The sequence below is a fragment of the Neopelma chrysocephalum genome, unplaced genomic scaffold (genome assembly GCF_003984885.1).
Source record: "Neopelma chrysocephalum unplaced genomic scaffold, ASM398488v2 Primary Assembly neopelma1_65, whole genome shotgun sequence".
NCBI classification, from domain to species: Eukaryota; Metazoa; Chordata; class Aves; order Passeriformes; family Pipridae; genus Neopelma; species Neopelma chrysocephalum.
This window is the reverse complement of record NW_020897722.1, coordinates 2353271-2379128: the sequence shown is the minus strand read 5'-3', so window position 1 is coordinate 2379128 and position 25858 is coordinate 2353271. Positions and strand designations below refer to the sequence as shown.

Below are 25858 nucleotides of genomic sequence, written 5' to 3'. Positions count from 1 at the left end.
AAAAAACAAAGGAACCCTAAACTTCTCAGAATTCTTCTGATGGAGGACTGCAAGTCAGCAAAAAGTTTCTTTCATTCTTTTCTCACATAAATAGGTCAATAAAAACGTGCTCTCCAGGAACTGAACACCTGAAGGATCCTATCAAATGTCCAGACTGGCAGCATCATTGTTCCTCTTGCAGCTCAGGAGAACGTGGTGATTTGAGACTCCACTCCAAGCTTTTAACACCCAGAAACATCTCTCAAATTTGCTTTTTAGAGGCTGCAGCTCCTCTGGCAACAGTGTCCACAAACATGGTTGTTCCTGCCTCACAAAACTGCTGAGTTGGAAGCTCCCGGTGCTTTCACCAACATCCTTCTCTGTCTGTCCTTGTGTTTCCTGAACCTGCCAGTGAAATCTGTGGTTTGTGAGAGCTTTGACTTCCAAAGAGCTCTGACTTAAAAGAGCTCTGACTCTGTTAACTCTTTTTTCATCACTCTGGTTCTCCCACCTAACACACACCACGTGAGCAGGACATGCCATGAAAAACTCTGCTCCCAAGGCTCAGACAAAGCTGATCATCTCCCCAGGTGGCTTCTAGTGGCCACCAAATGGTGGCACAGAGCTGTCCCCAGGCCCACAAGGGGAACACACCAGGCATGGATGAAGTCTGGGGGCTTACCTGGGGAAGGGCTTGTACCACCGTGTCCAGCAGAGCTCTCATCCCTGTGGCCATTTTCAGCAGCTTCAGCACTGAAATGAGAAGCAAATCCTGGTCAGCAGGGCTGGGGAATATTGCAAGCAAAATCCATCCAGGAAATCCAGGTTCAGATCCTTTAGGGAGGGTTTCCATCTCTCTTACATCTGTTCATACATGTGGGAAGTTTGCTGCATCCTGGCAGGGCCCACAGAGCAGCTGAACATCCCAAGCACTTCCCACACCAATTAATGTTAATATCAGCAAAAATAGAGTTGTTCTCCAGGTGTTCACCTGGAGAAGAGAAGGCTCCAGGGAGACCTTAGAGTCCGTTCCAGTGCCTAAAGGTACTCCAAGAGGGACTTGGAGAGGGACTTTGGACAAGGACATGGAGTGACAGGACAAAGGGGAATGACTTCCCACTGACACAGGGCAGGGGTAGATGGGATATTGGGAAGAAATCCTTCCCTGTGAGGGTGGGGAGGCCCTGGCACAGGTTATTCAAAGAAGCTATGGTTGTCCCATCCCTGGAAGTGTTCCAGGCCAGACTGGATGAGGCTTGGAGCAACCTGGAATAGTGGAAGGTGTCCCTGCCCATGGCAGGGGCTGGGATTGGATGATCTTTAAGGTCCCTTCCAACCCAAACCATTCTGGGATTCCATGAAAACAGACCCAAAGCCACAAGAACTCCAGTGTGCCCAGGCAGGAAAATGGGAGAGTGATGGGGAGAGACTTCCCCAGTGCAGGGCATCATCTCAAGCTCTCAGTGCCACCACATCCCTCTCGTGTCTGGGTCAGTATAAAAGGTCTGTGATCCCAGGTTTCAGAGCCCTGTCTAAGATGCCACTGGAAAAACTGTTCTCTGGTTGACATGGAACCAGCAGGACTGGAAGAACAAACGGCCAAACCATTCCCTGAGGTGCCCGGAGGGATGGCTGAGAGCCTGGAGCAGGACACACCTCTGGCTATCCTGAGCACCCGCATGATGCGGATGATGGTGGGGTTGATGGGCAGAGCAGCGTTCATCTCAATCTCCTCCAGGGTGATTCCCACAATGGACAGGAGAACTATGGCCAAATCCAGCTGATTCCACCTGCAGAGACAGGAAGGGCGAAAAAATTAAAATCACACATGAACACAGCAGGGAATTGTATGTTAAAAACAGGCTCAAGCAGCTCCCAAATGCTTCTCCTCTCTCCCATTTGGGCCCAGGATCCTCTGTGTGGTACAAAAGCAGCTCCCTGCAGCTGGCACAGACACCCTGTGAGCCACAAGCTCTGGGAATTGATGGAAGATGACTGGGAAGTGTCCTTGCCTGCCCCCAGGCTAGAGGGACTCATGATGTGATGCAATACAGCTGCTCCCACGCTGTCACCTGTCCCTTGAATTATCCCACTTGAGTATCTTCGTTGATTTATGGCCTAACACTTGTAAAGGGCCTTTCACACCAGCACTGGGAGGGCAGCAAGAGGTGAAGAAACTGTTGTGTCCTGCACAATTTCATCACTAACATTGCTCAGAGCAGCTTCCAGCCACTCAAGTCGGGATAAATGAAGCAGACAAGCTGATCCTGTGGAAAAGTGTCCAGTCTTACCCTCCTCCCCAGCAGGTCCCCAGACCACGACCTGCTCTCACACACATTCACTTCCTGCTCAGTGGAATGCAGAATGAAACCTGTAGGTCTCTGCAGCTGGGCTCTGAGGGCAGAGGGGCTGAACACAATGAGCTCTGTCTGTGCCAAAAGGCTTTACAAAGCCAGCAGCAACCAAAGGACTTGTTTCGGGGGGACTCTGTGTCCTTAGATTGCCAAAACTACTCTTTGGAGGGCTGGGTTGATGCCAACAGGTTGTTTCTGACCTCTAAGCTGAGCTGGTGGAAAGGGAGGCACAGGGGGAAAGGATGCATCTGGAATTGTGTGTGATTTCCAGAATTCCTGCTGCAGTTCTCAGAATTTTTAGTCCCTACACTGGGTGAAGTTTGCACCCACAGCGAGACAGCCCTTGGCTCTTCCCTGCACTCAGCAGGCACTCAGTGTACATTCACCCAGCATCTGGCTCTGAAAGTGGGTCAGTTCAGCTCTGAATCCCAAATGCACAGGAGTTTAAAATACTCTCACCTGTCCTTAAAGAACCTTCGGAAACCAAACGCCACCAACTTCAGAAGGGCCTCGAACACAAAAACGATGGTGAACACGTAGTTGCAGTACTTCAGGGCTTCATCCAGGGACTGAAAAGAGAGACCCCAGTTAGACCAGCCCAGTTATTCTTTCCTAGACCCCTACCCCCCAGAGGAATTGGCAGGGACAAGGGTGACATAGGAACAGAGATAAAAGAAATAAAGTCGTAACAGCTTGCAGAGCTCGGTAAATCACACAGCAAAACTCAAATAAAGGATTAAACACTGATTTAAACAAAAACCTCAAAAGCACTAAGATGAGTTGGCCTAAAACTGTCAAGTTCAACTTCAGTGCACAACTTGCTCAGTCTGGGGCAGACACAAAAAATTTCACTCCTTCCCCACCTACTGAAGTTTATTTCTGAACTCCCCAGCCTTGGGCAGAATAAAGGACTTGATGGATCATCTCTTGATTCCAGCGTGGCAACCCCTGGGACAAAGGCTTTGCTTCAAAAGCTCAGAAAAATAAATAACATTGGAGCTGGATTAAATCTTGCCTTCTTGAAAAATGTTACATCTCTAGAGCTGGGCAAAGCGTGTCCATATTTGGTGCAACGTTCACGCTCTCCGTGGAGCCGCTTCGGAAGTCAGGAATCCACAGTGTTTATACTCCAGGATGATGAGTGTTTATAACGGATTTCATTGGAGCTACAGGCCAACAATAGCAAAAGAATCTTGCTGGGACCTCAAAATAGACAGCTGGAGAGTAAAACAGCTCTTTGGGTGGGGAGGGATTGGGGGGAGAGGAGGGAGGGAGGGGAATTTAGCTCAATATAATGTAGGCCTTTGTAATTTCAATAAGAAAACGATAATTATGAACATCCAAACAGACAGAATTGGGAATAAATGCAATAGAGGAGTCTGCAAAGCATGTCAGAGGAAGGCCCAGGGCACAGGAAGGTTCTCCTTGTCACCTCTGTGTGATGACTGGGCTTTGCCGACCCCACACACACGATGGGGTCACCACGGCATGACCATACACTGATTTTTTGGGAATGAGAGCTGGAAGTTTTTTAGGTGTTGGTATTCCTCACTTCACTACTCTCTCTACTTTTGTTGCAGTGTCTAAAACAAAATGGCAGCTTAAAAGAACACGAGACAATTCCCTACTCCACTCGGCTTCTCACATCATGTGTGATGGTTTGCAGTTGGATTTACAACACTGCGTTATGTGAACCGTAAACCAAGTGTAAATAAGACCTAATCTGGATAAATAACATTTACATGTGAAACAGAGGCTGTTCTGCAAAGGAATTATGGGGCAGAGCAGCACACAGGCAGCTGGGGTAAAATACACACCTTCCCCTCTGGCTCAGCATCCAGGGGGAATTTGCAGGTTACCTGGCAGACCATGGAATACTGGGAAAGAAAACACTGAGCCCCATAATATGATGGGAGAGTAATATATGGACAGGTTGTATGATCTATGCCAAAGGTTTGCTTGGGAAATGATGACTTCAGGATCTGTAAAGAAGGGTTGTACTTATGAGTTGGTTTATTCTAAATTCATTGAGGAAAAGAAACGTTGCTCTGCTCTGAATAACTTCAAGTTTATATTTCTTAGTGGAATGTCCTAAAACTTTGGACTGTTTTACAGTCAGTCACGTCTGGGATCAGGGGAGGAAATATTTGGATTGGTCTTTTCCTAGTAAAAGTTTAGTTCCCTCTCCACTAGCCTCATCCTCTGTTGTTGGGTTTTTTTTTTCAATCAAAAGCAGGGAAATGAAGGTTTTGGCCAAGGTAAGTGACTCCCAAACGCTAGAGGTGGCCTGGAGTTGGATGGATCGCCATGCTGAGGCTTTCAGAGAACAGGGAATGGTCAATGGTATCCCAAGGGAAGAGCATCCTCCGTTCCCCACCCTGCTGGGTTTCCCAGGTGCCAGACTGCTGGGCAGCTCTCACCTTTGGCTGGTTGTAGTGCTCCATGGACATGGTGATGACGTTGACCCCGATGATGAAGGTGATGAACAGGTCGAGGTAGTGGCTGGTGCAGAGGCTGTGGATGTATTTCCGTGCCGGGGAATAGTCGGCGTAGTAGGGCCTGCGCTGGGCTTCTGCAGGGAGAGGGAGAGGCACGGGATGAGCCAGGCCCTGCTGCAGGGCTGGTGCCTGAGGGTCACCTCATGCATACCTGCATCCAGGGAAAAGCCTGTGAAGAACTGAGTCAAGAAATCCGAGCGATTCCACCCTCAAGGGCCTCGGCGGGTTATCGGGACGAGCCAAACCTCTCGCGCCTGCTCGAGGCACCTCCGCGGCTTCGCCAACCTTCTCCCTCCCAGGCACTCCCTGTCCTTGCTGCTCTGCCTCAGGCTCGAGGAAAACCTCCTCAAGGAACAGGGCACAGAGCAGGCAGGGTGAAGAGCAGGGTGGAAACAAGACCCAAAGCCAAGAGAAAAGTTCCCAAAGCTTCCGACCCGGCTAAGGCTCAGCTCCGGGTCAGAGCCAGGCTTAGGGCTGGCCTTGTCAGGCTGGGCTCGGCATCTCCCCAATCCCACTGATGTCAGGCATGTTCCACGTGGGAGAAGAACACGAGCTGAGCTCAGCTGCTGGGACAGGAGGTTTTTGGGGGGTTTGCAGGGCACATGCTGAGGGTTAGTAGCACACAGGAGACACCAGCAGCCATGGAGAGGGTGCTCAGCACTGGGCTCTGCAAGGACAATCAGCACAAGCTCCTTTGGAAATATAAATGTAAGTTCATAGGCATAAAATACATCATGAACCAATATATATATACACATATATATATAAAACCAGGGCCTGGCTGCATCTAAAAACCTTTTTAGATTCAAGTTAAATATCCATTCAGGCTGTGACCACACGAATTTTCTATCTCTGCCTCTGGTCATGACTCCTCCTTTTTTCTCTTTGAAACAGGGAAATTTCTGCATGTGTTCCAAGTTCCTGGGGCTGTTCCAAGGAGAGTGTCTGGACCGACCCTGGGACTGGGCTTACTTATCCTGGGATTTACTGTGTGTGTCTCTCTTAAATGAGACTGTGACCACAGAGATGGCTGTGGGCACTCAGATGGAGTCAAATTCTTTTCAAACTTAAGAAATGTAAATATTCAGAGTTTACATAAGGCCAGGGCAGCATTACTGCAGATTTTGCAAGTGGAAAAAGACACGTTAGGTCATACCAAGCAGGAGCAGGATTGCTGTTAACAGAGAGGGGGTTTTGCAAATATGTCAGCAAATTAAGCTTTAAATGCATGAGCAGCTCAAAAAAAGAAATTGCTTTACCTTAAAAATATGGAGGGAAATGAGTTCAGGAGTGCTCCCTAAAATATATCTTCCACTCCTCTCATCCTGCTAATATCTTTCAGATGACTCTTTAAATGTGTGTGGGGGGGTTTGGTGGTGTAGCTGATGCCAGATTAGAGTCCAAACCCCTAAAATTAATTGGATAAAGGGAAACAGAATCTGTTGCTCTCTTTCAACTACAGCTTTTTTTTCCGGTAGTTAAAAGTACAGTGGAGGCATTTGAAAAACATTTCCTTCTGACCAGGGTCACCAAGACTTCTTTTTATTTTTAAGGGGTGTGGAAAAACAAGATGAAAGCAAAGAGAGTTGGTTTTGAACACATTTCTCTGTTGCTTTCATGTGCCTTAATCCTACGAGTCATCTTGGGCTGGCAGGGCTGTCTTTGCTACTGAGCTCAGCGTGCCTAAAAAATAATAATAAAAACATTGCAGGCTGATATTTATTTAAGCCTGTACAATGTGCTTTCATGTGTATTCAGGATTACAACATACTTTTTTTTCTTTTTTCTTTTTTTTTTTTTTTAAGGAAATGTCTTCTTGGGAATGCAAATAATCAGCTCATTGGGAGGTCTGAGAATAGCCTTAATAGCTAAAGGTAATATTAGGGGACTATTTATTGATGACTAATGGTTGATTAATGGATCTCAGAAGAACATTAGCAGGGATGGGTTGGCAGCACATAAGGAAAAGAGGTTGCAGGTGATTGTAACTCCCTTCTAACCTGCCCAAATGCAGCCATTGATTCACTGTGCAGCAAAATATCAGGTGTTTATTATAATTTATAAACTGCTTATATAAGGATAATCACAAGAAGACATTTTCCACCATAAAGCTGCTGAACAGAAAACCTTCTAAGCTGCCTGTCAGCAACACAACTCATTCTTTATGTGGGCTGGAGATAAAACAACTAAGGAGGAACCACCCAGCCATAAAGGTGGGTCTGTTTTACAGCCCAGAGGTGTCTCAGAGGTCTCTCTCTCAGCACAGGCTATGCCTGGTCCACTCTCTGCTCAGAACACTTTAACTCGACACGAGATGAGGAGCTCTAGGAAATGCCTTTAGGACACACACGACCTGAAGCCAAGGTTAACACACGGAAAAGAAACTTCTCCAGGGGAGACACATACAGGGACACTGTGGGATCAAAGTGACAATAAAAACACATGCACAGTGCCGTGCTCAGGGCAGGAACCCATGCAACGTCCATTAGAGGAGATGCTGCTCATGCCAGGCTGGGGGAAGAGCCGGGATGTGCCGGAGGGACACGGCAGCGGCGGCTCCCGGCAGTGCCGGGGTTGGATCAGTGGATTCCAGGATGGCAGAGGGGTTGCAGCGGGGTGGAAGCAGGGACAGAGCAGCCACAGCAGCTTCACTGCAGCTCTGACCCCTCCAGTAGGAGGGAGGCTGCATTGCAGAGCTCCAAGGCCCCAGCTCTGGTCATTCCCAACCCCTTTAGGAACAGTTTCACCTCAGCCAACAGCAAAGCAAGTGGCTCTGACCTCCTCTCAGTTCACAGTCATTTTTAACTCTAAGTGAGAATATACAACCTTAAACTCCCCAGTTTGGGTGCGAAGTGTTCACTGCTCCAACAGCCTGTTCAGCCAGAGACCTGGGGTCTGCAGGAGAACTGGGTGAGGAGGACTGTGGACCACGGGGATGTGGGCACAGCAAACAGGGGGGATTTAATCCATCATTAATTGCAGGAGGCCAAACACAACCTGTGCCTTGGCTTCTCCAGGGAAATGTTTTTTGGGATGAGGCTCCCACCAGCCAACCAGCAGACTCCTGTCACCACAGAATCATGGAATGGTTTGGCTTGGAAGGGAACTTAAAGCCCATCCAGTCCCACCCCCTGCCATGGGCAGGGGCACCTTCCACTAGCCCAGGTTGCTCCAAGCCCTGTCCAACCTGGCCTTGGACACTTGCAGGGATGGGGCAGCCACAGCTTCTCTGGGCAACCTGTGCCAGGGCCTCCCCACCCTCCCAGGGAAGGATTTCTTCCCAATGTCTAATCTAAACCTCTCAGTTTGGAGCCGTCACCCCTTGTCCTGTCACCCTGTGCTCTCTAAATAGTCCCTCTCCATCAAACACAGACAAGTTTCCCTTCAGCTGATGGTCTGAACTGGTGAAAATGCAGGAGGGAAAGGAAGAAACCATTAAACCCATGAAAAAAAGCAAAACCACAGCCCTTTCTCGCCCCTAATTCTAGATGTTGGCTAATGCTTGAACCTCACCTCCCTGCAGAGTATTTAAACTTCTTTGCTTGTGATTGTGCTGACATGAAAATTAATGAAGCACCGTCTCCCGGCTTAAAAGCATTTTGGTTGGCATTATAATTGCCAGCTACAGCTCCTCCATTACAATCCTCTGCATGAAACATTAGAAAGCCCTAATGGGTTTATCCAGGCTTGGCACAGAGCAGCTCCCTACCTGCAGCTGCCTGGAAAAATAAAGGAGATGGTTTGATAATTCCCTAGCTGGAAACACTAAACACTCGGATATACAGTGCCCAAAATTTTAGTTACAGCTCGAAATGTTTCTGCTGGATACACACAGAGGGTTGTGGCACTGAGAAGATGCATTAACTTAAATACCTCTGTGTGCTGTTTGAGACTGTTCTCCTCCAGAGAAGGGTTTACAGTCAGTGCTTTGAGAGGAATCTCTGCTGGGTCTTAAAACTGGCCTTTCTCTTCCACGATTCCCAGACACAGCTCTGCTGGGAAATGCCTCGGAGGAACACATCTGAGGCCACAAGAAATCGGGGAAAAAGCTTTTCTTTTTCAGAGTTCTCAGGTTTTGGGGTCTTCCCTGGGACCAGTGACACAGTGACACCACTGCAAGGCACTCCCTGGTCCCAGCTGGAGCCTTCCCTGGGCTGTGATTCTGTGATTTCCAGCTTTTCCAGCATTACCTGCCCTGCTTGCATCACCCAGGGTCAGCCAGACCTGCTTCCAGCCTTTGAAGCCCAGAGCTGACCTGACACATCTGCTGCCTTCCCAGCAGACACAGGACACTTGGATTTGGCCCCATATCCTGAAGGCAGAGGAGATCAAGCTGATCCACATGTTTTTAATGAAAAACTTCAATCTGGGGAGGCTGGTTTGGGTCTGTGTCTTCTGAGAACCTCATTAAAAGGTTGGGAGCAGCAGGATTGTTAAATTCCACTACCCTTATCCACCCACAGATACAGTGGATGGAGCAGTGACGGCCTCAGGAAAATATTCTGGTTTATCTTGAATTTTTCTCTTCACATAAAAAAGTTCACTGTGCAGTCCTGCCTTTAAAACCACATCAAATGCATTTCTACAGGGAACTCAACCCCCTGCCCTCTGTTTTCCTGTGAGCAGAGTTAACCTGCTGTCACCCTGTCCCCAGTCCCTCCAGGAAAGTGGCCCTCAGACGGGAAAGAAACGTTCTGGAATGCTCTGAGGTGGTGCCTGACAGCAGAGGTGTGGGCTGAGAGGGACCTTCCTGCTGAAAGCACCCCCAAACCAGACATGGTGACTCCCCATCCCACCTGCACGGGGTGTGTCCTGCTGCAGGGCTGTGTCCTCCACGGAGCAATCCCTCTGCAGAGCCTGGGAGCTGCACCCAGGGACCATCCAGGTGCTGCTAAGCCGAGGTTTAACCCGTTCCCAGGCCTGAGCCCAAGCCTGCCACGGCTCCGTGGTGCATTTCTGCATGTGCAGGTTTGGACAGATGCCACGGAACCCTCAAAGCACAGAAGCACAGGGGACACCACAGACAGGAGACAGGACACAGAGACAGGGTGCCAGGCAGACAGTGAGCCCAGATGGACAAGTGTTGCTCAGATAGTTCATTTGTGGGCTATGGTGGATCTTACTCCTGTTAACAGCCCTAATTGTTCCTTCTCTTGTGGTCTCTCGAATGCTAGATACGGTGACTGAATTAAAAGCAGGGCTCTCTCTCAGGCTTCCCACGTGGGCTCCTGGCTCCTCCACTGCTTTGCTGGGCCCATCCTGCCACGTGGCCTCACCTGCAGCTCCATAGGGTGACACACAGAGAGCTGGGACACATGGAAGCAGTGGAAGCTGCCATCCCACCCCTGCACACACACACACACACACACACACACACATCCCAAAGAGACTCTGCCACGCACGGCACCAAGCACAGCTCACATCTTTCTGAGTCTGCCACGGGTTTTCAACAAATCCATCATCTTCTGATTTACCCAGGAGGTGAAAACTCCTCCCATTGAAATGACCAAAAAAAATTAATTAAAAAAAAAATCCATTCAAATGCCAATAGCAATCTTCCAAAATGCATATCAGATATTTGATTTCACCTCGTTAACTGCTCAAACTCGAGTGCCAAGCTGTCCTTGCTGAACAGAGGCAGGTAGAGCCAGACAATCTAAGGGAACCTTCTGGAAGCCCAGCACATGGCCAAATGTTTTGCCTCTCAGTTGCTATATTGCCTTGATCACCTTCCAGAAATCTGTCCTCCTCCCTGTGTGCTCTCAGTGAAATGTTACAACTCCTCTGTGCAGTGCCTGGGTCTGCACTCTAAAATATCTCCTCCAGTCTATCCTTGGAGACAGCTGGATAAAGAGGGGCAATGTCACAGTGTCCATCACTTTGACAGGGCTCTTTTTGGTGTCTAAACACCAAATCACAGCCAGGCTTTTAATAAGATTTACGTCCTAGTCAGGAACAGCAACTGGCTGTGGCTAAGCTGTGCCTCCTTACCTGTGCCATGGTCTATTTTCTCTAAGGATGCTTAATGTTCTCTGTAAATAGCTTTTTTTTTAAAATCTCATATAAACTTCGAGTTTATCTGAATGTCTTCTCTCAGCACATTGGGGTAGAAATTCTGCACCAAGAAACTCAGGCAGCCTGAAGCTGATTTCTCTTACTGTGCTGGGAATGGTGCCTTCAGCATTCCCACCCTCGAGCTCAAAAACCAAAAGGGGAAATGAAGTTGCATTTAAACTCTTCTGAATCTCTGCAGAGATTCAGTGTTTGCAGGTGGCTAGTTTGAGCTGGGCTTTATTTTAACCCTTAGCTACTTAACTCACAAAAACCAAATGGGCTTGGCCTTCACCCTGGTGTCAGGTCAGCCTGTGGAGACCACGGTGCAGACATTTGGTCTCCCATGGCTCTGATAAAGAGGACCACAAGAGCAGGGGATACAGGGATACAGCAGCCCGACTCCAGCCTGGATGGATGGAGGGAATGGGATGGGGTTTCTCCTAGCAATGCCTGTGCCCACTGTGTCCTTCGAGCTGGGCTGAAGGCTATTTTCCCAGCTGAAAATGGATACCTATGGCTTGATGTCTGGGAGACAACTGGCCATCTGTCACAATATTAGGTCCTTCCAGGAGATTACACAGGCAGGCAAAGGGACACAGCACTGCTGTGGCAAGCAGGGCCTGAAGCACTCCAGCCTGATCCCAGCCTAAGCTCATCTCTGATCACAGTGGGCATGTTCCATCACTTACTCCCCAAAAACGCTTGCCAGCATCTAACGCAGGTTATCCCTGCTCACTAAACTTGTGGGAAGTTGGTGTGGCCGTTTTCCTGGCAGTTTTCCTGGAAACACCCACCAGGCAGCTTGTCCCAGGTGGAAGCTGCCGAGGAGCTGTGGAGGTGAGGATTAATCCAGGTTTGGGTCAGGAAAGGAGCACAGGCTCAGGTGTTTTTCTGGTCTGGTTTGATGGTCCCTGATGGATCCATTGAGAAGCAGATTTTGGGCCTTTTGTTGCACCCTAATGGTCCCTGCAGGGCAGTGTTTCCATGGAGACTCCTTGCACACTGGGACCCAAGGTGGGTCCCAGCACACTGCTCAGCAGGGAAGGGCCACCCCAGCCTGCGACAGGACAAGCATCTCTTGTAATGGACATTTTCCAGAGGAGAATTCCCCGGCCAGCCCCATCCTGGGGCTCCTCTCCTCTCCCCAGGTGTGTCCATGCCCCCATGCAGGTCCGTGGCATGCGGGGCCATGCGCCAGGACTCTAAAAAAAGCATCACAACTATTTTGTCTAAGAAAAGAACTAAGAAATCAAACCACCACCACCACCACCATCCTCGGATGCAAGCGGCACGTTAAGCCACGGGGTGCCCCCGGAGAGGCCTCCAGGCACACGGGGAGCTCACTCCCCACATCCCTTGGACACACTGAGGTGCTTGGGACACCCCAGCCTTGCAGAGAGGGACAGAGGGCTCTGCCTGGAGGAGGATTTTTCCCCCGAGCCAGGTAAACAGGTAATACTTCCCACCAGGCTCATCCAGGACGGCTCCAGGGCATCGGCAACCCGAGGCTTAAGGCACCGCCAAAGAGGCAACGAAGCAAAAAAACAACCTCTCAAATCCCATGGAAAACAAAACCGAAGGAAAAAAAACAAAAAAGATCTGGCTTTGGGAGCAGGCAGGGCTCAGAAAGATTTTGGTTTGTAAGGCAGTCTACCGACCAGACAGGTACATCTCCTTACTCCTGCGCTTTTTCTCCAGGCGTCGGAGTCGCTTCTCCTCCCGCCGCCGCGCCTCCTCCGCCTCCTGGTGCTGCCGGCACTTGTGGAAGTTCTCCACCACCACCCCCACAAACATGTTGAGCACGAAGAAGCTGACGATGAGCAGGAAGGAGATGAAGTAGAGAAGCATCCAAGGGTTATGGTTCTGGATGGGCTGGTGGGGGAGTTAAAAGACAAAGGGAGAAGTGGCACAGACGAGATGTGTTTAAGGCAGGGCTTTGGGTGCTCTGCAGCAACAAGACAGGACAGTTGTTTACTGTGGACTGGGAGGAGATTTTTCCCAAAACAGTTGCCTCTCCTTCGCCTTCTCCCTCACTAAAATGTCACTTCTGGTGTAAAACCCACCATAAGTTGGCTTACAGGATTTAATCATTTTGGCATTTGTATCATACAGCTAAAGATAAACCTCAGTGGATGTGCATCATCCCACCAGCAGGATCTTTTTAGCTAAAGATAGGCTCCACATTTCTTTTCTTATTTGAGATGTGGGCTCGTGTTTCTCAGTTGTTCTGAGATCTTCAGAAGCCGGGGAAAATTAAGTACAAAGTGTTACTGTAGCTACTATGGGGTGCTAATGGGAGACTTGTGACTTTCCTTAGAAAATGCCATATAACACAGCAACTGAAGGTCTCTTTCACAACATTCCTGGTTATTTCCCATCCTCGAGTACCCTCATTCTCATTAAAAGCCCTGTCAGTGCTTGCTTGTACTACATAGGGAGCTGTAAAAGCAGCTCGGTGGAGAATGGAGAACTCGGACAGCTCAGCGAGCAGTCAGGACCTCAAAGGTCCTGTAACTCTGCTCTGTCCTGGGACTTCAAAAACGCTGGAGTCACCCAGGCATGAGACTTCTGAGAGCAACTCCCTGCACTCTGCAGTACCTGTTGGTCAATGCCCACGGCGTCCAACCCGTCGTACATGATGTTCACCCACCCGTCCTTGGAGGAGAGGACAAACAGGGACATGAGGGCCTGCAAGAAGACAGAAGACATCGGTCTTGCCTTTTAGTCCCCAGAAAAGAAACCAGAACCAGACAATCCTCGTCAAAACCAGTCCACAGCTCATAACACATCACCCGGCCTGGAGCCGATGGACAAGTGCAACAGTTTTTGTTTTACTATTTTCTAAACCTGGTTTAAAAGTGAGCAAACGAGGTTGTTACTGCTCCTTTTCCCTCACATATAGGCTGACTTTTGCTCAGGCTTTCAGGTCATCAAAGCATAATTAAAAATCAGGATTTCAGGCTGGCCCAATGTCACGTAGTTTCAAAAAGCAATGATATATCCCAGCTCCTACTATGGGCTGACTTGCTTTTCAGCCAGGAAAAAGCACTTTTTTTTCATTTTCGAACATAACAGCTAGAAATCAAGGGACTAAAAGGGACAGTTGAGGTTCATACACGAGAGACTGCATCCCAAAGCAGTAGCTTTTATTTATAGGAGACAACACTCTCCTATTAACAAGGAATTGTGTAACTCTAGGAAGACTCTCTCCAAGAGATCAAGACGTGACCCGATCCATTTTTACCCATAGAATTATTTACCCAGAGAACACCCACAGAAAATTTTACTCCTAGAATCGTCTGGGGTAGAAAAGAGCTCTAAAAGTCATCGTGTCCAACCATTAACCCAGATGAATATTGAAGTCATTCTTGGAAACTTCCTGTGATGGAGGTTCCAACACCCTCCTCAAGCTGCACATTTTAAGCGTTCATTGATTAAAAGCTGGTACAGAAATCCCTGCAATGAAGGATTTTACCTGCCCCAAGTTGTCAAAGTTGTACTTGCGCCGGACCCATTTGTAGCGAGCGTTGGTGCAGTCGCTCTTCGTGGTGATGTTTTTGACATCAGGACCATCACAGTAGTAGAACTTCCCTTTAAAGAGCTGCATTTGAGAAGCACAAAGAAAAGAAAAAAAAAGACACCACCAAAAAAAGCAACTTTGAGAAGTCTGTTCTCTGATTTGTCTTTCTTTCCCTGAGCAGAGTTGGTTGCCAAGTGGGAATTCCTCTCCCTTCCTTCCAGCTCACACACATGGCAGGAGAACCCCTCTGGTTGAACCTCAGCCCTGGGACACTGCTGTGTGTTGCCTCAGACACAGAAGGAAGGTGATCCTGCAGGCCAGCCCTGGCTTGCTGGGAGGATGATGATATCCTGTACATCCCAGCACACAATGCCAGGAGGGATTTGGGAATTTGTCTGTCCCTTCCCCAACCCTCAGGCAGGCTGAGCCGGTGCTGTGCTGTCCCTCGGGGAGGTCTGTCTGTCTTCTAATCCCGAGGACCTCCCAGTGAGCAGATGTCAACCCCACCCCGGGGCATTTCTCCCAGATCCTGGCTCTTCTTTCCTGACTGAAATCTGTTTTGGGGATATTTAAGCTCATTACTTCCACCTTAACCCCAGCAGGTGAGAAAAGCAGCTTCCCTTTTGCAGCAGTCACTTACAGATGGCCACAGTGAGGGAAATACTCTACCTGGACCCCTAAAATCCCAAAGATAATGAAGAAAGCACAGCAGATGAGAACAATATTCCCAATAGGTCTCAAGGAGGAGATCAAGGTTTCCACCACCAGCTTCAGACCCGGGGCTCTGCTGATGACTCTGGAAAAAAATGACAAGACAATGAAGCTTTTAATTTTTATGCATGACCTGTAATTATCCAGCTGCTTTTCCTCTTCTCTGGGCTGCAGGGAAGCTGACACAACCCTCCTCTACCTGCAGGCAGCGTTCAGAGACAATTAATGACTTATCTGGACAAGCAGAACATCCCCAGTCACATTAGATGGAATTCAAACCGTGTCAGACACTCTGTCAGCAGAGTTGGGCTGTTGTTGGTCAGAGCGAGGAGGGAAGACTCTCTATGGGCAGAATATCTTAAAATTCCCATTATGGGGCTGTTTGTACCTCTGTCCAGAAAGGTGTTCCCTCTGAGGGCTCCGATCCGAGCAGAGGGGTCCAAACCAGGCAGGAACCTCCTTCCTCACACAAAAAGTGTGAACAAATTTACAGTGGTGCTGGAGACTCTTTCTACAGGTGGAAGAGTAGAGGCCTGGGCCCCCTGACAACTTTTCAAACAACGTAATTCCAATTTGCTTCCTAATTAGTTCCTGAGCTGCCCCTGAGCTGACAGGAACCTGTGAGCAGCAGCTCCACAGCCAAAGGGTCAATCTCATTAGGGAGCAGGTTGCTGTGAGTGCCCTGAAGTAGGTTTTGGGTGTTTTGGAGAACAAGTGTGTTGCTTTCCCATACGAGTGCCTGGAGAATGGCTCTCCCACGGGTGTCTCAAAAATGTGCTTGCACACCTGAGTGTAACAAGCCCAAGCAGGCTGTTCTAGGAAGGGGAAGGTGGGTGTTTTGACTGAAGAACATCCAAGCTGGTTTTAGGAGGGGTCTGTAGAGGGGACAAGGTGAGTCCTTGCACGGAATGATGCCTTTGTGGCTGCCAAGCCCAGAGAAAAGAGCAGAGCTGTGTCTGCAGGGACAAGGCCTTTCCTGTTTGAGAGAAATCATGTGGAGTCTGAACTGCACCTCCAAAGTGTTAGGAATGGTCCCTGGAGTAATCCTAGGAGAGGCTGTGCTAAGTGAAACCATAGTGAGAGGTGATGAATTCCTTTCTATTCATAGGATCTGGCCTAGTTATTCTCAAAGACTAATTTTCTCTTTTCCCTTTTGCCTTTCTTTAGGAACTGCCTGTGCCCTGAATTCTGTTCCTAGTTATGTGGGTCAGACAAGTGCCCTGAGGTGCTGCCAGGGTGACTTGGCCAGGGTGACTCAGTGGCTCCTGGTGAGCGAGCACTGCCAGGGGACCCTGATGCCACCAGCAGAACAGAGCATGGGAGCAGGAGAGGAGGCAGAAACACTAAATTACTTGTCACTGAGGGAATACAGAGCAGCAAAAAGCTGCTCTTCTTGTGGTCCTGGGCCTAAAACATTGGCTCTTCCTATCACTCTCACAAGTATGGCTTTGCACCAGAAAGCCAGCAGGTTTCTGGAGGTGACTATCTCATTTCCCCTGAAATTTCATTTAAAAAAGGCTTGTGTTTCTTGCCAAGCAGGATGGAAATAGAACTGGAGCCGGGAGTGATAGAAATCCCCCCAAGCACCATCACTCTTTGTTATTGCATAATCACAACCTCGATACAAATTCTCTTTACTCCTCTCCCCCAGCACTGAAAGCTCTCCCACCCTGTGCCTGGCTGAGGGAGGGGTTGTTGTGCAGTGCTCTGAGCAGGCACTGGAGCTTATCAAATCCCTGTCAGCACCTGTTCAATGGCAAATTCTCTGCCATCCAACGCCAGCTCTTCGCTGGGGGGCTGTGCAGTTGAAGAAGGAGCCAGACTGATTTGTAAAACCCTGATAAAAATGCAGTGTGGAGGAGGCACTGGCTGCACTCGCTGCCTGAGTACAATAACACCTCTCACTCCAAACTCCAGCCGCTCGTTTCTGCGCTGGAGAAGATGAATTATAACTCATTTCACTGTTTTCAAACAGTTTCACCAGTTTAGTGCTCCCCACAGATGCTTCTCCTCATATTGGATTTCAGTTTTTCGTGTTATTAAGCCAGACCTTGATGGATCATGTGCAATTTTTTCAGTCTCTTCGATGTACCAGCACATACCGGAGAGGTCTCAAGGTCCGCAGAAGCCTCAAAACGCGAAGGACACCCAGGATTTTGGCTCCTCCTGCTGATGCCATGGACACAATAATGTCAATGATAGACACAAAGACCAGGACTCCATCCAGAACATTCCAGCTGCTCTGCAGGTAGGTGTTCTCCCCAGAGAAAAAGCCAAGAGCTACCACCTACAGCCAAGAGAAGAGAGACATTTAAATCTTCCCCCAGATCATAACTATGCCACGTTCTGGTCTTTGCCAGGCCTCGCTGTGGGCCATGGAATGAAGCTGTAATTACCTTAACCATCATTTCAGCCACAAAGATGGCAGTGAAGATGTAATTAGAAACACTGAGGAATATCCTTTCCTGTCAAACACAGAAAAAGAAAGAAAGGCGAAGTTAGAAAACAAACATCTTTTCTGTTGCAGGGTCTTGCCCCGAGAAGATGAAGATGTGGATGGGGCATCGAGGAAGAAAATGAGCCAGGTACTCACTGTGCTCTGTGGGTCTATGTCTGGTCTCTCCAGTGCAATAGTGATGCAGTTGAGAAATATAAAGACCAGCACCACGTGATCAAACATTTTGTGGGCAATGACCTTCTGGCACATCACCCGGAACCTAAAAAATGGTGGGGAGAAAAAAAGGTCCTTCAGGTGTCTGGGGCAGTAACAGACTCCTACCCAAAAGCCTTCCCCAAGTGTGCCACCAGCATCATCCCAGGTGGTGAGCCAGTATTTCCATTCTTCAGCCATGATTATCATTAATTATTAATTACTATTAATGCTGGTCAAATCACTCTTCTTCCTAGACAGGCATGGAGTGAACCTCACAAAACTTCTGCCCACACAGAACAGAAGAAGTTGCCTCAAAATCAGGAACTGGATTTCTAAAACCCCGTTATCAGAGAGGGAGTTTTCTCAGGGGAAGACTCGCTAGGAACGCACCATTCCACCACCACAAAAACCTGCTGGGCTGGCATTTCACTGGGATTTCTTACCGATTCTGGGGGGAAAACAAGTAGAGGGACCAGTCTTCGTGAGTCTTGCACCACTGGGGTTTGTAGGGCTCCAGGACTTTGCGGATCCGGTAGCAGTAACTCTGGGAAAAAAAGAAGAAACACCTTTTCTTCCTCTTTTATTTTCCTGCCTCTTTAACTTTCACAGGCTTTTTGTGAAAGGGGGGGGAGGGGGGCAGTACATGGGATTTCACAGTGCCTGTGGGCTGTCACAGCTTTTGGTGGGTGTTGTCACAGCTGTCCAGCAAAACAGGGAGGAAAAGGGGTAGAACAGGGGGGTTGTAGAGTGACATATAAACATGACTTGTAGGCAGGTGTTGTTCTGACACCCAAAGTTGTGCCGAAACCAAAGAGGCCTGAAACAACCAAAAAGCTAAGTAGGAAACATTCTTTTCAGACTTTCGAGATGCCAAACAGCTCTTGTGAGAAAAGACATTCACTAGTTGTTTTGTCCACAGCTCCTTTTTGGAGGCATCCTGGGCCAGTGGGACAATCTTAATCAGACCAAAACCGAGGCAAATGGATGCACATCCCCCTGTGGGAGACCACTGCAACAGCCCAACTCAGTGGCTTAAAAAAAGAGATCTTTTAGGAAGTGAAGGCCTGTCCCTCGGATCGGGATCAGCGTTCCCTACACCAGCCACGAGGCAGCAACACATTTCCACGACGGATTTTTTAACCAGCCCTCACGGGAGTGGAAAAGCCACTTAACACAGGAACCCCCAACCAACCTCCCCCTCCACTCACATCCTCCATGTCGTCCTCGTAGTCCAGGGCGTCCTCCTTGTGCCCGTCGACGCGCAGGAAGAGCTCGCTGGGCACGTGCACCATCTTGCCGTTGCAGTCCTGGAACTCGGGGGGCAGCACGGCCACGGGGCTCACCCCGAGCGAGTGGCGCACGGGGGGCAGCTGGAGCAGCTCCGGCAGCTCCAGGGAGCCGTGGTAATCCAGGGATTCCGCCCGGCGGTGCAGCGAGGGCCGGCTGACCGTGCTGGACTTGGCGTCGTCCGAGTCGTCGTCGGTGCTGCCCTTGCCCTCCCCGGAGAGCAGGGACTCCCTCTCTCCCGACTGGTTCTTCTTCTTGAGGCTCGGGGCCCTGCCCAGGCTGTTCCAGCTCGAGCGCCGGCTCCCCCAGTTGCTGCTGGTGCCCCAGTTGGCGCAGGGGGAGCTGCGGAGGCTGGACTGGGAGAGAAGAAAGACAGTTGAGGGTTTGCTTGCAGGAGGAAGCCAAGGCACGTGGCGTTTTGCCCAGATTGGAAGATCCTTCTCGTTGCGAGTCTCGCCTTCCCCTGCCATCTTCCCTCGCCGTTCCCATCCCATCAGGCCAAAGCCCTGGGATGGGAGCCCAGCACCCGGCCAAGGACATGTTGAAGGTGCTCCTGATCCTCACCTGCGGCACAGCTGCCAATCCTCTGTCCTGTGTGACCTCCCACTGCCCTGACAACACCAATTCTCCAGGAAAACCAAACCCAAGTGTCCTTTGGGAATCACGCCCCTGTTTCCAATATTTTCTCTTCAACTGAACGCATAAGGCAGTGGAATGAATGTTTTTCTCACACAGATTTCTGGCACAGATCAGGCTGGGCCAGTGTTTGGCAGGTTGAGAGAGCTTAAGGTCAGTGCAGAAAAGCCAGAAGGAAACTCCTTTTCTCTCCATGGCTTCCTCCCAGCACAAAGCAAGGCAAACTGCCTCCCTCCTCCTCCTCCTCCTCAGTGCTGGGCAGCTCTTCCCTGACTGCTTCATCTGCCTCTGGCTGGTGGCACGGACGTGCTCTCCCAGAAAGGATTCAAACGATGAACAGCCCTCTCCAGCACCTCACCATCCCATGAAAGCCCAAGGCAAACAACAGTCATCTCTATTTTCTTTTCAAAAGCATTACATTGACTAAGCAGCTTTACCGAGGGGGATAGTGGCTCTGCCTCTGCCTGAAGTGCCTTCATGGTCTGCTGCCCTGATTTGAACATGATACTGCAGTTACAGAGCACAGGAACGGGACAATAAGCGGCAGCAAAAATCCACTTTGTCTGTTGACCCGCTGCCTGTTTACACAGAGCTGCCCTCCTGCTCCCCTGCTGCAGGCAGGCACAGGCAGCTGCCAAAGCAGAGCTCCAGCCAGACCTCTGCTCCATGAGCTGTGCCTGCTGGCAATCCATCAGCCTGCTCCTTGTTCCCTCTATTTCCCCTCCAGCGGGGCTGCTGCGCTGTAACCAGAGCTCAGCTGGGTTGGGAAGGACAAACGAGGCTTCATCCCCCTTGTAAATCCAAGATACAGCCCCCAAACACCGAGGGGGGAAACAGGTCTCATCCTCATGGGATTGCCTGGCAGCTTCTCTGAGACATCACAAACAGCCAGTGTGGTTGGGAAAAGATTCCTGCCCCTCCTCTGAGGGGTTTTGGGGTAACTGTGTGAACTTACGACTCGTCTCAGGCTGTGAATCTCCACCGAGGTGGCTTGGCCTGGACTTCCAAGCAGGAAAACACCAAATCCCGGTGCGTCCCGGAACCTACCAAGGACTTCTGATCGTAGCTCGCGGGGTCCAGGGAAGCGTTGCTGCCTCTCCTCGAGTCCACAAAGGTGTGCACGGAGTCCATGTGTGGGGAGCACTTCGGGGTGGGCATCGGGGTGGCCGCCGTGCGCAGGATGATGGGAGGGGGCATCGACCCCCTGCCCTCCAGGTGCCCGTTGGGGGTGACAGCCAGGGAGTACATCTTCATCTCTGGGCAGAGGGAGAGAGGACACGGGGTGAATGCTCAGCTGTGGGAATCACTTTTCCAAATCACAGAATCACAGGAACACGCTGAGCTGGAAGGGACCCACAAGGATCATCCAGTCCAACCCCCAGCCCTGCACAGAACCATCCCCAAGAGTCACACCCTGTGCCCCAGAGGATCAGCCAAACCCTCCTGGAGCTCTGGCAGCCTTGGGGCTGTGCCCACTGCCCTGGGGAGCCTGGTCACTGCCCAACCAGCCTCTGGGGGAAGAACCTTTTGCTGAGATCCAACCTGACCCTGCCCTGACACAGCTCCAGCCATTTCCTGGGTGCTGTCCCTGGTCCCCCCAGAGCAGAGCTCAGTCCCTGCCCCTCCTCTGCCCCTCCCCTGCCCCTCCCCAGGAAGTTGGAACTGCAATGAGGTCTCCTCTTCTCTTCCAGAGAGGATAAGATCCCCCCTCCCCACTGTGTTAAAAGGCATCAGGCAAACACCACAACCTCCTAAGAGGCCTTCAGCCCCACCTGGACTCGGAACTCACTGCTCTCCAAAGGAATCATGGAATTATAAAATGGTTTGGGTTGGAAGGGACCTTAAAGGTCACCTTGTTCCAACCTCCATGCCATAGGCAGTGATGCCACCCACTAGATCATGTTGCTCAAAGCCCCGTCCAACCTGGCCTTGCACACCTCCAGGAAGCTTCTTTTGCTCACTGTTTCTTGGGATTTAGAGTGGAGTTATAGTTATGAGGACTAGGAGAAAGCCTCTGAGGAAAGGACACTGAGGACTGGCTAAATTCACCCTTTTAAGTTCACCTCCTGTCTGTGTCCTACAGTGTAGCACAAAGATTTTTGTCCAGTTGTGACGTGGTCCAAGTCCCTTCACAGGGAAGGCACTCAGCAAACAGCAGGGGACAGGAAATGGAAGCTGCTTTTACACCCCCATCCCTAACAGAGAACTCTAATGGCACTGTGGTCATCACAAGAAGCATCTTTTTCAGCTGTAGGGCAAGGACAGGCTGTAAAACCCACGTGCACACTGAAGCCAAACCAGACCTAACACCTCCAGCCCTACAGAGCGCCAGGATGCTCCAAACCAAAGGCTGGTTTCAAACCCAAAACTAGAGCTGAACTAGTTCCTGCTTTACTGGGCTTGGTGGGTCCTGGTTTCATATCAGAAATCAGTTCATATTTCAGAACCAATCTCAAGGAGGGGGAAGGATCAGCAGCAAAGCAGGGCAGGGCTGCAGTGAGGAATCCAAGTGAGTGCATTCCCTGCTCTCTGGCTGCTCTTGCAGTGCACTTTGCTTCTGTTGGATCATCTGTTCAGCTGCTGGTTTGTGCACAAATGCCTGACCTGCACCACAGAAGGCCATGGGAACACTGCCATTCACCCTGGGGGTGGAAGTTTCAGCTCAAAATTTGCTAATCTGCCAAACACATTCCTCTTGGCCCTGTATGTGTTACAGACCAATGGCTCTGCAATAGAATTGTTAAAGCCTTTTTGCTGTTTAGTCACCAGTTGGCACCTCTGAGACTTAGGGAGACACACAAGCACTCCTGGACTTCAAAGGCAAGTTCAGCCTTGTTTTCTATTCCTGTATTACCTGAGAAGAGGTGACAATGTTTTTTTCCCCCCTAGAAATCTCTTGTTATTTGAAGCTGCTCAACAAATAGTTGGTGCAAATCTGGTGTAGAGTTGTGCTGTGGGTTCCCTGCCAATTATCTGCAATGGATATTTGATCACTTGGTGTTTGGGATTTGTTGCTTCATCTGCAGACTGAGTAGCTCCATCACCTCGCTGTGATCCAGCTCTGTCTCAGCTCCCCCAACAAATTATTCTGCCCCTTCCTCAGCTGAATTCCATCTGCTCACCACAATCAATATCATCTCCTCAGCTGAAACAAAACCCAGTTTAGAAACATTTAAAGTAATCCTAGCAGAGCCCAAGCTGGGAATCAAAGTACAGAGGAACTAAAGTGGTTCCTGTTTGCCATCATGCCATTCACTCTGTTAAAATATGGGATCCCTCCTTGTCACCTCCCTGGCTGCAAACTCTGCAGAGTGAAGGCTGTCACCTACTATTCCATGTTTTTAGTGCTCTGGTGCAGTGTGGCCTTACCTCAAATCGATTGCCAGACCCTCCTGTAACACAAATGAGCAGCAACATTTCCATCAATCAAACCTCACCCAAATGCATTTGTGTGGGAAACCAAAAAAAACAGATGAGAACATGATTGATTTGAAAAGCTGCTGAGAAGTAGGGTGAGAACATTGCTGTCAGCAAACCATTCCGAGGGAACGGGACAGGAGGAATGATGAGACACAGCAAAATATTCTCGTGGAGTTTAAATTAGAAAAACATCTGTTTAAAGGAAATATCAATGCTCATTTAGCTTTCGCTTTGCAGAGCTGCTCTGTGGGCTCAGCTATCGGATTAGCTGCCAAATAAAAGGGATTCTTCCAGTTTCCCCCATAAGTTCCTGTGAGAAGATATGGAAGCAGAGTCACAGCTGATCCCAGGAAAATGTGGACACAAACCCCCACCTGTTGCTCGGAGGTCTTTCAGCTTCTCAAAATCATCATCAAAGTTGGCAGATGTCTTGTCCTCATCTGTGTCTGACCTAGTGGCATCACCCTGCAGAGAGGAGGGGGATAATTAATAGACATGATAATTTGGATTACTCAGCACCTCTGCTCCCAACAGTCAGTTTAAGAGCAGCCCCAAGGAATGACCCCAGGCAAGTCCCTATTCTATATTTTGATTAATTTTCACACTTGGACAGGAAGGAGGATGATGTGGCTGTTCCTGCCATGTTGTGTTTCCTACCACACCAACCTCCTGGAACAGTGATTCCCAGAGAACACCAAAATGCAGCTGCAATCACAGGAGTGACCACGAAAAACTGGCATGGTGGGATTCCATGTTTACACTCCCCACGATCCCAGCTGAAAGCAGTCAGGGTTTGATGTCAAAGGATGCTGGAGGGTTTTTCTTCTTTATTTGACAGCCCTGTAAATTTGACTTAGATCTGAAAACCCAGCCCTGGTTTGCTTCCTTCAGGCCGGCTGGTAACCGAGATTGTACTGGGAAATCTCTCGGCAATGCTGAGGCAGAGGGAATGAGGCAGCACAGAGAACAGCCAACCACCCTCACCCTGGCTTTCCTCCTGAAAGTCCAGTTAATTTTCCCTTTCAAACATATCTACTACCAAAAATGATCAGCCTGGGACAGAAGAACTTCTCCTCCTTGCTGCGGGAGAGATTCCAGCAGACTGTTGGCTTCGCTCTGGCTGGATTCATCAAGACTGCAGAAAATGTGTGCAAATTGATAGCAAATGGTTGGATTAAAGCAGCTGATCCCAGAAGAAGGAGCACAGTTCCCTCACTGATGCCTGAACAAATCACCACGGTTTCTAGAGACACGGCGCTGAAGTGGCAGCGAACTTAATTTCGTCCGTGATGGATTGCAAACTGGTGCAGCCAAGCAGCCAGGATGACTGAAAGGCTTGAGCTCCCTTATTCATCTTCTCTGTTTTAGAGCAGAAACACCAGCAGATGAAAGATTTGCATGATTTCAGAAGGTTTGTCCGCTTTCCCAGAGCAGCTCTGGGGTAGATTTCAAACTGACACGGGAACAATGTAAGCACAAATATGCAATTATGGTCCTGTTTGAAGTCTGGCTGCTTGTTGGACTGAGCACAAATGTACTAAAAATGGGTTTGTGGCCATTTAAGCCTGTTCTCTTCTAGGCATACTCCTGGCAAACTCGCTCCACAGGCAGAGCAGAACCTGGGATCAAGCTGGGACCGTGTCCTGAGATTCACAGGGCAATTTTTTTGTCCTTGCTGAAACACTGCTGATGGTTCTGAGTTCAGAGCAGCTCTAACGTGCACCCTCTCAGCTGCACAAGTCTCCCAGGAGTCACTCTCCAGTTAAGTAAGAGAAACACCTGAGCAAAGGGAGGAGAAGTGCCCTCGGTGTCTTTAGTGACTGCTAAGAACAACCCCCTGTCAGAGGGCAAAGTCAAAGGGGACAAAACAAGGATTCTGCCATATTCCCAACCGACCAACGGAACCAGGGATGACAAAAGAAAACCCAGCTCCACTGATACTTCTTCCCAAAGTTATCCAGTGAGGCTGCAAACATCTTTGGTTCACAACCAGAACTGGGACTCTGAGCAACCTGGTCTAGTGAAGGGGGTTGGAACCAGCTGAACTTTAAGGTCTCTTCCAACCCAAACCGCTCCAGGATTCCATGATTTATAAGTGCAAGGCTTGACTCGAGCCCTGGCAGCTGAAATCCAGCCTTGAGAAGGGTTTTCTGCAGCACAGCTGATTTCTCTCTCCCAGACAAGTGAGAAGCCCACGGGCTCCATGTCAGGGTTTACAAGAACTGGGAGTGGAGAGCAAAATGTGCCCTGCAAATGTCATGCCCGTGGTTGGTGGCCTTTTCAGAGGCAGTGCTGGGTGAGTAATATAAGCTTTGCAATCCAGTGCTTACACACATTTAAATCATGGTCCATAACAGCTCTGAAAGGAGCCATTAAGCCTGAGCTTAAAGCCCAGCCATTTGTCTGGCTCAGTGATCAGGCACTCAGAGGGTTCTGCACTCAGAGGCTGCCCCTTCCTGGCTTCACATGAGCACGTCATGAACCTCCAAGAGGGCAGGTAAGGAGTGGGATCTGTTCTGTACAGAGATACCTGCAGGCTGCCAGGCTGCTCAGCAGAGAAAACTTTCTTCTGCCTTAAAGCATCATCCTAAATACCTCAAAATTTAAAGTCTGAAGCCTTGAAATGCAGCTTTTGAACAGCTGGGCTACTTGTGCTGCTGTGCAAATAACACAGGAGGGACAGAGTCCCAAGGGAAGGTTTGGACTGAGACCCAGTTCACATCCTGCCTGGTCCACATGACTGGAA

At 49.6% G+C, this 25858-nt stretch overlaps 1 protein-coding gene across 2 annotated transcripts in view; it reads right to left on the bottom strand.

Moving 5' to 3' along the window:
* Nucleotides 1-25858, bottom strand: part of CACNA1H (calcium voltage-gated channel subunit alpha1 H) — a 151336-nt gene that overhangs the window by 19446 nt on the left and 106032 nt on the right. For both annotated transcript variants that reach the window (XM_027683805.1, XM_027683806.1), the window contains exons 15-29: nt 23487-23577; nt 20740-20948; nt 18978-19412; nt 18213-18313; nt 17710-17833; nt 17513-17581; nt 17219-17403; nt 15075-15201; nt 14361-14486; nt 13484-13573; nt 12544-12757; nt 4754-4905; nt 2793-2902; nt 1636-1769; nt 662-732 (exon numbers count right to left, since the gene is read on the bottom strand). In XM_027683805.1, coding sequence (XP_027539606.1) covers nt 662-732; nt 1636-1769; nt 2793-2902; nt 4754-4905; nt 12544-12757; nt 13484-13573; nt 14361-14486; nt 15075-15201; nt 17219-17403; nt 17513-17581; nt 17710-17833; nt 18213-18313; nt 18978-19412; nt 20740-20948; nt 23487-23577 — 2238 coding nt within the window. The remainder of the gene's footprint in view (nt 1-661; nt 733-1635; nt 1770-2792; nt 2903-4753; nt 4906-12543; nt 12758-13483; nt 13574-14360; nt 14487-15074; nt 15202-17218; nt 17404-17512; nt 17582-17709; nt 17834-18212; nt 18314-18977; nt 19413-20739; nt 20949-23486; nt 23578-25858) is intronic.